This window comes from Mytilus edulis, chromosome 5 (assembly GCF_963676685.1).
Source record: "Mytilus edulis chromosome 5, xbMytEdul2.2, whole genome shotgun sequence".
Classification (NCBI taxonomy): Eukaryota; Metazoa; Mollusca; class Bivalvia; order Mytilida; family Mytilidae; genus Mytilus; species Mytilus edulis.
In genome coordinates, this window is record NC_092348.1 from 93,744,909 (window position 1) to 93,757,626 (window position 12,718).

General features: G+C 30.9%; 1 protein-coding gene across 21 annotated transcripts in view; it reads right to left on the reverse strand.

Annotated features, from left to right (window-relative positions):
* The window catches only part of LOC139525574 (septin-7-like), a 55,795-nt gene that overhangs the window by 8,449 nt on the left and 34,628 nt on the right, over positions 1 to 12,718 (reverse strand). For 8 of the 21 annotated variants that reach the window (XM_071321052.1, XM_071321044.1, XM_071321041.1 and 5 more), the window contains exons 7-13: positions 12,573 to 12,665; positions 12,055 to 12,151; positions 10,420 to 10,471; positions 9,844 to 9,963; positions 4,507 to 4,642; positions 3,777 to 3,919; positions 2,487 to 2,507 (exon numbers count right to left, since the gene is read on the reverse strand). In XM_071321052.1, the coding sequence (XP_071177153.1) occupies positions 2,487 to 2,507; positions 3,777 to 3,919; positions 4,507 to 4,642; positions 9,844 to 9,963; positions 10,420 to 10,471; positions 12,055 to 12,151; positions 12,573 to 12,665 (662 nt within the window). Of the gene's footprint in view, positions 1 to 2,389; positions 2,407 to 2,486; positions 2,508 to 2,585; positions 2,637 to 3,776; positions 3,920 to 4,506; positions 4,643 to 9,843; positions 9,964 to 10,419; positions 10,472 to 12,054; positions 12,152 to 12,572; positions 12,666 to 12,718 lie in introns of all 21 variants that reach the window. The other 13 variants (XM_071321055.1, XM_071321048.1, XM_071321045.1 and 10 more) reach the window with 3 other exon arrangements.

Genomic DNA, 12,718 nt, shown 5'->3' on the forward strand with positions numbered 1-12,718 from the left:
TGGATGTGCAACTGCATACCAAATAACATTGACCTACCACTAGTGGTTCCCCTAAACTTGAACACTAATCATAAGTTTATACACTGATGATGCTACCCCCACCAGAAACAGCACGCCTCAGTCTCACCTTTGCAAGTTTGTCTAGGTAAGACATATAAATAAGAAATATATTATATAACTATTTTAATATTGAATTTAGAAATAAAAAGGCTCCAAGAAAGCAATATTCCTCAACTCCAACTAACAATCAAGCCTTGTTGTGTTGACAACATGTTGAGGCATTTGTCAGTCCCAGAAAAATTCCTATTTGAGCAATACATCTCTTACCACTGCTTAGAACTTGTTTCATTTAAAATCTTGGTTAACTCAATAAAATTTTAGTCCAGTTATAGACAACTTAAATTTTTTTTTTACTGATGTGTCATAGTTTTAAAGAACAAGAACATTTTGCAGGGTAAAGAAACATTTTTTTTATGGTTGAAATATTGTGTAGCAAAACCTATTTCCTTAATTAATACAATCAATTACAAACGAAAGTGAACCAACGCCTGGTGAGTCTGTAATACGGTAGAGTCCATAAAGTGGATACCCGAGGGTATGCAGGGTCGTTATGATAAAAAACATAAAATGTAGAGAGTCTTATAACAACAACACTTTAGGGACTGCTGCAGAAATTTATTGATCGACATGTTTCGGTGCCTAGGGCACCGTCATCAGGATAAAAACAATACATAAAATCATGTTGAAGTAAAAAATCGGGTTGTTAAAATTTAAACGTCACAATGGTGTAGGGTAGCCAGTCGAAATGGTACGGAATTGTTGATAAAATGTCGTCTATTTTGGGGAAGAAAGTTAACAGAACATTCAGACCACACAACCTATACAGTATATATACACAGCCTGACAACTTATTGTATTATTCTTTCCACGATGCAAGAGGACAAACACATGTTGGCAGAATAATTTTAACAAACATTTTCACAACAAAAACATTTTATTTTAATTTCTTTTTATAGTTTATTTACATACTTACAATCAACTTTCACTTTCACTTTCAGTACGTTGCTATTAATAACGTTACTTACCATTGTAACATTGTGACGTTTAAATTTTAACAACCCGATTTTTTACTTCAACATGATTTTATGTATTGTTTTTATCCTGATGACGGTGCCCTAGGCACCGAAACATGTCGATCAATAAATTTCTGCAGCAGTCCCTAAAGTGTTGTTGTTATAAGACTCTCTACATTTTAATTAATACAAGTACAACCCTGATTTTTGGTATAACAACAAGAATGCTATTAATACATTTGTACTTACTGTTTGTCAACACCATTGATGATAAATCACACAGAAACAAATTGTTTGTGGAACACATTTTACCGCAGACAAATACAGCTCAAATTAAAAGACCGAAGCGGATTAAATCCATGCAATCATCAATTAAAATTATAATTAACTAATAAAAGTTCTGTTAAAGAATTCATACTGGAATTCATCCAATAGGGGAAAAGGAGAAAATTGAATACATCTATCTTCAAAAGTACTTCAGAACTTTTAATTGGCTATCTCTGAATGAAAACTAGATGTGGTAAAGCGACACGAATGGCACCCGTCTCAAAATGTTGAAAAATCTGCAATTTCAATAAGACATGTGGACACAAACATGATCGTAGTCTCAAATGTCACAAAACAGCTCAAAATCTGGAGGCATATATAGAAAAAAGTCTGTATAACTGTGATTTTCAACAGTTTTCAAAGTTGTTAACCCTTAATTTTAGCAAAAATTAGCAGAGCAAAACGAAATTTAAAATTGATCTGCAACTCATCATAGTTAGCTCACATACAAAAAAATCGGCCCAATATCTGAAAGCATTTAGAAAAAAAGTCTGTATAACTTTGATTTTCAATAATTTATCAAAGTCCAAATTCCATGGAGGAAAGGGTCAAGCTGAAATAGTGAGTGTCTCATTATATAGAATATGCTTGCCAGATAAGCAGTAGTGATTTAGGTATATATGAATATATTCATGGACAGGTACTAGCAATGACCTACATGTCCCGCATACATATATGAGCTTTCTAAGGTAAAAAAACTAACCTTGACAAATAATCTTGTCATGATATAGCTACTATTTGCTACAGTGGTATTAAGCTTATAAAACTTGAATCTTTAACAATATGGTGTATCTAATGAAAATCTAGCTCAGGTTTTAAAATAACTTCGATTTGTTATACTGAATTTTGTTAAAATATAATATAATAATATGTACTGAAAAAAGTTGTAAATTCCACTGCGCTTTGTATTATAAATAGAGAAACATAATCTAGTAATTTGTCAAAGATAGTTTTTTTAACCTTGTGAAGCCTCATGAGTATTAGCTTACTTTGCTGAGTATAAAAGCTACCAAACAAAAGTCCATTTATATTCATATAATAAGATATTACAGTTAATCTGAGTAGTAAACCTAATTTTGAGCCTACCTTGGCGAGTTTTTGATCATACTGCAAGATAGGTTATACATGTAATTGGCAAGACATAATTCAGAGCATATTAGAACTCAACACTTCAAACTTGTCTACCTGTTAACTACTCGTTTTCCTGTAGTGGAAGACATGTTTGAATCATGTGACCTGAAATGATTGTCAGAAATCGTCACTTTTCACACTTGCATTCATTTGAAGGTGGGTTTACAACATATGATTTTCCATCTGATTTTTTTTCAACCTTTAAGGGGGTTCGCGGGTCTAAATCATTTATATAGGATTTCTTTATATTTTTCTATACGTGAACTTTATCTTATAGTTAACAGAAAAATAAAATAAAAAAGTGGGGTCACTGTTCATTTACGCTCACAATCAGCCTTCGAAAGAAGCATACATTTTTGTAAAGGTGGTTTTTTTCTGTTGACGTAATAGGAGAAATAAAAGTAATATCGAAAAAAAAGAAAGACATTTATTACAGAAATCGCTCAAATTTTACAATAATTTAGTTTAAGTACAGCTTATATGGAATTTATATTAAAAAATATAGGTCACCGATGGGTTAAAAAAGATATTTCAATTTTAAAGCCAAAAAAAGACATTTTTCCACCAAAGGGAGATAATTTGGAACTTTTTCAATGATGTATACATTTTAAAAGTCATCTGGGGCCAACACGAATTGTTTGTTTTGAATGATTTTTGTACCATATGATAAGTAACAACTACAAAAGGTAACAAATAAAATTTGAAATGAAAAAAAAATATTTATTTTTTTTCTGAAATTTTTATACCCTCGAGCCTCCTTAATGGCGTTTCAACGTAATCGCACCGTGTGAACACTAACATGAGAAGCATGTCATGTTTGGTTAATCCAATGGAAAATAATATCGTGAGAACAGATCACTGTACAAATTACCTGCATGATGGTATCGAATTGAATGGAAAATCTTAACATGTAAAGACTCCTTAACTCAGCTTACGTTTTTTATATCATTAACTAAAGATTGTTATTATGAGAATTCATAAGCTCGTTTTATTGTAATTTATGCATTTCAATTGATAAATCAATAAACTTATGTACAATTTTATTTAACTAAACAGACTTCAAATCTTATGGAAACTTTTTTTGGAGATAAATATGCATTAAAGAGCATGCTGGATAAAATTGTGTCAATAATACCAGAAAGAAGCAAAGCATGCTTTATGAAATATTCCCACAGTTAAAGAATAGGGCCTAAAACTATTACACTAAACTACATCAAAAATGATTATAACTAATTTAAAACTTACTCTTTAATATTTTCATTTGATCCTGAAATTCCCATAGCTTCTTCCCAGGCTTTCTTCTCCTTTTGAAATTGTGCCCATTTATCATCCATTTCTTTTTGTTGTTGGTCTAAACTTTTCTTTGTGTGTTCTGATCTTCTTTGTAACTAAAACAATACATTTTATTTAAATAAAATGAAGTCTATTTTTATCATTGATATGTGTGGCTGACAACCTTTATTTTTGTAATTTTAAATTGATATGACTTTACTAATAGTGTTTTGATGTATAGTGAGCATTATACATTTATTTCTTATCAAAGTATTGTTCAAACAAGATTAAAATAATGATATAAAACAAAAAAATTTAAACTGTCATAACTTAAGTTAAACTTTTTTTAATTTCAGAAGTGATTTCTTTCTCTCAACAGGATATATATATCAAACCATTCTATCTACTTTACAGATGTGCCTCAAACCTATGGAAGATAAAGTTCAAATTCTAAATAGGCAACTGTCTCCCTCACTAAACTGCATGGTTGAAGTAATAAAAGTGTCTTTTTTTTCCTTTATAAGAAAAATTCCTGGAAATTTTAATTATTTTTGAAAGTTTAAAAAGGTACAAATTTTCTCTCAACACCTCAACTTTACCTCTCAAATACACATATTTACAATGTACTTTATTTCTCTGGATAAAATTAATTTTCAAAACTAAAAAATATCGCATCATGAAGTTTAACAATAATTCATCTTACATCAGCTTCCGATTCTTTAAGTTTTTGTTCTTTTTCTTTGACTTTAGTTTCGAAAACATGTTCCATTTCAGCCTCCATCTTCTTCATTTTAATATCATGGTCTCGTTTCTCCTCAGCCATTTGAGTTAATGGATCTCTGTAAAATCAAACAATGATACTTTGACTTTTACAGACACATGGAAAATAAGACATGCTGGTGATATGCATAATGGAGGTCAAAAGGATAATACAATTAAAGAACCCTTGAGAGCATGAATACACACCCAACACACCCACATTGTCACTCGGAAAACAAAATCTTATAATCCAAATCAAAGACTTTTAACTCTCAACTGATAAAAATTTCTGGTATATAATAGCTTGCTATTCCGTGTAAGCCAATGCTCTGTGTTGAAGACTGTACTTTGACCTATAATGCTTTACTTTTACAAAGTGTGTGGATGGAGAGTTGTCTTGGCACTTATACCACATCGTCTTATATCTACATCTTCATATTATGTCCTCATTATCTACAATGTTTTATGAAATTCTATGTGGTTTCAGAGGAGTTGTGATGAATAGAAGAGGATTGACAAACAGACAGACGGGTGGTATCAAAAACATTATACCCTACTTCATAGCTTAGGGTATAATCATAAAAACTTTTACGAGTGAAACCTTAACCTCATAAAGGAGAACAGAATCATGTCCACAACATAGATAACTAGTTTATTGTATACAGAAGAAGGTGGTATAATTGTCATTGAGAATATCCTCCATCAGCGACCAAATGATGTCGAAGTTAACAATTATAGGTCACTGTACGGCCATCAACAATCAGCAAAATCAATACTGCATAATAAATTTGTACAGTGTAATCCAACACCTGAGTATTACAACATCCTGCAATAACCTACACATTTCCATAGTCCCAAAATATGCCTATCCTTCCGACATCCTGCATAACCTGACATTTTTTTTCTGGCCCCCCCAGTGTGTTGGATAACACAGGTTTCACTGTATATTCATAGTGACGTCGCGTACGGTGTTGGTGTTAGTTTTGGTAACGTTAGTTTGACGTTATTTTCCATGCATTGTATAATAGCGTCGTACGTTTTTTTCGTTTCGTGCAGCTCAATCATACAGCATAATTTATATGAGCGGTTTGCTTGACTTGCTACGTATAGAACCGAAATGAAAAAGCGGCACATATTTTTTTAAGTTCAGTTAAATTAAAACAGAAAAATAATATCCATTGACATTAGTATCCCCTTGGAGCAAAGATATCTTCTCTTTCTTTTCTTTTTATTGAAAGAGGATATTTAAAAAAAAGTTCAAACCACTGTCTTTCTGCTGCTTTTTCTTTTAGTTTAAACATATTTATTTATAGGATTGGGAAACAAGTTATTACAACTTATATTAATCCGTTTCCACTTTGAGGGTGCAAGTGCTTCCTTGTAGCCTTAGCCTGTTCTTTTCGAAATCTAAAAGGGTGACTTTTACGTGCAAAAGATATTGCTCTCTCTTAACACGGGTCAGTCATTTATCGCCCCTTTCCGACGGACTATCATTGTTTAACAAGACCATCATACTCGCAAATGGTGTCAAAGGCTTATTCTTTTATCCGCTTTTGAAAATTTCCGAATAAAAAAATTTATCAGTTGAATCGTTTGTTTCATCATCTGTATTAAATGTTATAAGAATCAATCGTTCAAAGCAAATTCAAAATTAACCACAATAAAATTAATTTAATCAAATTTGCATATTACATAAACAAAAGAAAATTTAATCTCAACTATGAACAAGAAAACAGATGGGCGCTGCCGCGCAGATAATTTTAGCGAACAATGTAACTACTAGGGGACATTTAAGCACAGACATTAGAGCCCATTTTAGCGCAGGATTAATTCGTTCAGGTGTATTTTCGATAGCCCATTTTAGCGAAAACTTTCCTAGTTGAAAAATACTAAAACCATGAGCATTAATTTATGCTGGCTTTATATTAAAGTTGTTTGTTTATATATAACTATGACGGCTGCAGTGCAGGCGATTTGGTGTCACGATATCACAGTAGCATGGGTTCGAATCCCGGCGAGGGAAGAACCAAAAATTTGCGAAAGCAAATTTACAGATCTAGCATTGTTGGGTTGATGTTTAGACGAGTAGTTATATATATATGTTCACTTTGGTTCATCATGGAAATAAAAGTAATTTTTTAGTTGTCACTCAGCCATTTAAGTTTTTCTTGATACTATCATCAAATTACAAACAATAACATAAATAAAAATACAATGTATAGGCGAATGTGCACCACAATCTAGACAAGATAAAGAGAAAAATCAGTTCCTACTGCAACTTTATGAACAGTATTGTACAGGGGGTATACCCAGAGCCCATTACGTACGTTCTCTGGAATATAAATTCCAGGCTAGAACGGACTTTTAAAATTTGATTTTAAAATCTTAGTGTTATATTTTAATGGACATGATATTTTTTAAATTGTGCTGTCTTGCTTCTATTTAAAAAAAAATATTGATCATTAATCATTAATCATAAAAAAGGATTAAAGCATTGCTCTAAAATGGACATTGATAATTTCCATTTTCGCTCGAATTGGTTAAAAATCTTGGGCTAAAACGGGTTTTACTTTGCCGCTAAAACGTTAGATTTTTTTCTCTGAAATGTCCTACCAATGCGCTAAAATGTCCTCCGTAAAAACAGATACAGATATTAATTTTAATTAGATTCGATAAAAATCTGTTAAGATATTATATAAAAAAAATACAAAAAAGTTTTTGCACAAGATATTTGCTACAGAAGTATTTGAGGGCCATGCAAATTTACTTTTTTTCAATTTGATATAACAAATAAATTGTAATATAACAGATTATCAATTTGATATAACAAATTATGATAATTTGAAATAAAAAATAATAAATTTGATACATCAGGTCCCTTTTGCACTGATTGTGCATGGGTTTTCTCTTCTAGATCTCGCGCATGGGTCTTTGTTTTTAGTAAAAAGTTTGCAAACAAAATAAATATTGAAACAAATATATAAAGAAAATTTCATTAATCCTTGTATGTGCCCATCGAAATTGGTAAAGAAGCATGCCAGGATTTTGAGGAAGGGGAAGCATTTTTTATCCTGGCATGTTCCTATATCCCTAGAAACACACTATGCATTCTTTTGGATTTGAAAATGTGCAATATAAATTATCCTTTTTCTATTATAATCGTTCGTTCTAAGACACCAGGTCCTATGTACTGAATAGAGAACGTTCAAACTAGTCCCCCAAACTGCCTCAAATAATAGATAAAAGGGGAGGGAGAGGGTTTCATAAACATTAAACCTGCTAGGAAAGTTTTAAATAAGCATTCCATGACATATTTGTCGCTGGACGTCAGATAAACAATCAATACACAAAAAATGCACCAATTTGGGTTACGCAGTTTCAATCAATCTCGTTATTATAATTAAATCATTGTGATCATAATCATACTATTGGTAGAGAAATTCACAATTTTTTATATCAAATTGACAATTTGTGATATCAAATTGACAATTTGTGATATCAAATTGACAATTTGTTATTTCTAATTGATAATTTTAATATCAAATTGATAATCTGTTTTATCAAATTGATAATTTGCTATATCAAATTGATAATTTGTTATATCAAATTGATAATTTGTTATATCAAATTCATAATTTGTTATATCAAATTCATAATTTGTTATATCAAATTCATAATTTGTTATATCAAATTCATAATCGGTTATATCAAATTCATAATTCGTTATATCAAATTGGAAAAAGTTTTAAAATTAGCATGGCACGTAAAGGCTTCCGTAATTTGCGACGTTAGGCACTACATGTCAAGTTTTACAGAACGTTACGTCAAAACAAGTAAAAAAGCATGGTGTGACATTATGACTAGACAAAAGTACTCGCTGACTGTGTCGTTAATACTTCCAATATGTGATCGAAAATGGGTTCAAAAAAATCCCTGAACAGTAGATTTTAATGTTATATAGTATTTTTTGTGCTATTATAATTTCAAAATTTTTCACCTCCAAAACTGTATAATGACTTATCATACTTGTAACAAAAATGTAAAAAACGGCGTTTTGTGACATTTTGACTAGACAAAAACAAAAAGATCGCATTTATTTTTTTTCAATATTTTCTCTTAAAACTTCGACACAATTTTTTTCATACACTTAAAAAAAAAGTTTTCACGTTTGAATAAAATTTCATATCGTACAAAAGACTGCAACTGCCCATTACTTTTCATAAGACACTTAACAAATACGCCAAAACGTCAGAAAACGGCGAGTGTGACATTTCAACGGATTTAACAAAATGAACAATTTAGGACATAATTTAAACAATACTTACTAGTTGAAGACATAGAAAGTTGTATATTTATTGTATAATTTTGACACAGGAAGGGTGGATATGTAAATTGTGGTTTGGATCTGCAGCATTCGTTTGAATTTTGAAGAGCTCCAAAATATATGCGAGATTTGGGTTTTGTGACAGAAATACAAATTAAAAAAAAAACCATTAATTCTGCCACGATCTTTTGAAATGTAACAAAACTTTTTATTTTTTTCCCTTATTATATACGGAAGAAAAAGATATATCATTTTCGGAATAATCTATTTGAATTACCTTTTAAAATCACTCTTTACTTCACCCCTATCCATATTTTTTTTCTATTTTCGGCTTGACCACAAAACAAAGTGAACTTTTCGTCCTGGTCAGACGCGTCCAGTTAACAATGACGTCATAAATAAAACATACACCATTAACACCAAAGACTACTCTTGCTAGGAGTACAACTTTTTTTTAATAAGTTTAAAAAATGACAAGAATAACTTCAAAGCAACGCTGATCATATGTCGCGGTGTTACCTGTCTACACGCTCAAAATCAGTGTTATAAGGGATCATTCGAGTAACAAAATGAATAAAAGTATTGATTTTAAAGCATATTCCATTTCTACTTTTAATTACGCACATTTTGATATATACATTTATAAAGTTATCAATTCCGAAACTTCTAACAAATGCAATAAAGGCGAACTGGAAAGCAAAACCCGTATTATCACCAACACCGTACGCGACGTCATTATATTTTTTGTGCAGTTACTATTTTAGTTTTACATAGCTGACTATGCAGTGTAGGCATTGCTCATTGTTGAAGACCCTAGTGACCTATAGCTGTTAATTTCTGTGTCATCTGGTATCTTGAAAAAGAGTTGTCTCCTTGTCACTCATATCACATCTTCTTATTTCTATTTATGCTATGTCAATAAAGTAAAATTGTGATGTGACTTATATTGTGACTTACTTTGATAATGATCCTGGTTTAATTTTGTTTCCATCAACTGAAGTTGGAGCTAGTTTGTTGTATCTAAAGTTCTCATAATGTACATTGTTTGTAACATCTTTAAGGTCTTGCATATGTTTTCTGAAATAATATAAACAATCATTAATACAAAACATATAAAAATGTGAGCTTGACAGTTCAAATGATAATAGTAAATTTATTAATGCGATTTTTGTAGAATTGAATAAAATGCAAGATTTATTATTGCAAATTCAGGAAAATCTGCATACAGTTATATGTATCCCATACAAAAATTAGAGTTCTTATTATTTCAGTGTCAGTATTCCTCAAAAAAAAAATAATCTCAGTAAGGAAAATTAAATATAGTTCTGTACCCTTGTTTTTGAAATTAACATATGGAAGTGTTTAGATTTCATTTCCTTTTATATCGATATGTACTTTTTCAAATTGTAGGAAATACTCTAAACATAATCTATGTATACTTTATAAAAAATGTTCATAGTTCTTAAAAGAGGACATAATCAATTGTGGAGATCAGAATCTTAATAAAATTTCCACTGTTTCTAAGATACTTGCCTGATAAGCATATTCCGTAATGCAATGAAGTCATTATGTTCTAAGTTTTCCACTGAAAAAAAATAAACAATGTAAATTAGACTTATTAGTACTTATCATCATGTCGTCAATATACTCATAAATATCTAAATTATCAATGAAGCTGTTTTTGCATAATTCTTTTTATAGAGGTATTCACATACTGTGGTTCTATTTATTGTAGTTGGTATACCTTTTCTTTGATTGTGGAAAACTTTTTTGTAGATATTTGATTTTGTGGTTTGCCAATCTCTGTATACAAAGCCTTTCACAAACTTCGTTGAACATTTAAAATCGTGGTTCTCACATTCAGGGCTTCCAAAACGGTCATATATTCCGGTCATTTGTATAATGTCCGGTGAAAGTCCGGCTGAGCAAAGCATGAAACGGTCATATACTTTTTAGTTTTCAAGGCTTTTTCGGTCATTTTTACATAATTCACGATCTTTTTGACCCAACCTTTTGCCATAAACATCAACACATTTCCGGTCATTAATGTGACATGATGATTAATTACTATCAAAACAACACCTAATCCAATACTTTCTAATTTCAATCAAGGCTAATTAATAGTTGGACAGCTGAAATCTACCTGTTCAGGTGACAGGTGAACTATGTTCAGTACCGGACATCGTATAAATTGATCGGTCTATTCACAATTTTTTTCTTACTTTTCAGCGGTTTGTTTCTTATTGATTTAGTCCAAGATTAAAATTATTAGAAATTAGTTTATCAACATGATTTGATGAAAAATTTAAAAAGGTTTTAAATGAAAAATCATCAGAACTACGTCGTATGAACTATAACACGTGTGCGCATGTGCACAGGTGGGAAATTTAATTATGCATCCTACATTTCTTCAAAAATGCTAAAATTATCATTGATACCTGTATCTAACGTTCATTTCAAGTATTTTGTTAAAGAAATAACGTGGAAAGAGCTTCTTCACTCAGTCGTGCTTTGTAAACATTCACGGATTTTACGTATCCGTTTATGGTCCATGTTTTACCATTGTCAAGTCAACATCCGGTTAGAACAATGTGAAAACGAAACTAAAGATTTGACAATGTCATTTTGCACAAATAAAAAGTCAAAGGCAGATATGAGCACGCTGATGTGCACACTTTGAATGATGCACTGCCAATTTAACAGTTACATCCGAACATCAAATACATATCATATCAAAGTAAAGTTTAAAATCGTTTTTTTTTTATGCAATGTCAATCATTGGAATGGACATCTGATTACCATAATTGCCTTTTGTGACTAAGTCTTAAGGAATTAAAATCGGAATCAGAAATGAAATGTCCGCCTGGCTCAAATATTTTTCGGAAGCCCTGCTCACATTCCCATGAAATCAATGAAAATTGGTATCCAACAAAAATCTATGAATCCACACTATCTTATTAAGTTTTATTTTGATATTTAGTTTGATAAACAAATTTTGTATATGTACTGCGATAATATACTCCTTTTAAGATTTGAAACAAGGTTTCACAAATCGCATAACCGCTATATTTTTTTGAAATTCTGGCCATTAATAATACATATTTTCTTGTCGTTAGTGAAACTTTTCAAACAAATATGATAACCTTTGAAGTCCTCTATTATACATACCTTCTACAATACCCCATGGATACTGTCGACCTCTGACCTTTTTTCCACCTGATTCTATTACTCTGTTGCTGCCTATGACTGCAAAAGGCACTCGGTCCTAAAATATAATGACCACTACAGAAATAGTAATAAACAGAAGGCACCCTGCCCTTAAATTAATCACAAAACTAATAATAAACAAAAAGTAATTTGTCCTGATATATATTGATTGTTTGGTGACTTTCAGCACTGAGTCTGTTGTGCTACTTTGTTGCAGTCATTTTTTTTTTTGGTAGATGATCCAGAGAGCTAAGAGAGAAGTATAGAACTAGTAATTAAAAAACCTTTACAAAAATGGCCTTGTTCTTTGTGTTAAGGGTTTTTTAAATGTTGTTCATTATCAAGTAATTCATAAAACACTGTGTAACTTAGCATTTCTAATTTTATAGCATAATTAACATACACTTTCTTTTGCCCATTTTTCTAACTACTGTGTGGTATCTTTTATCTTGATATTTTATTTCTGTTTTAACACTTACCCTCATTTTTTTCTGTAGCTTGTTTTCCTCTTCATCATCACATTCAGGAAATTCATATATCTTTATCTTGTGTTGAGCGATTTCATTCAATATCTATAAATAGACAGATACACAAATATAAAATAGACAGATAAAAAAATAGATAT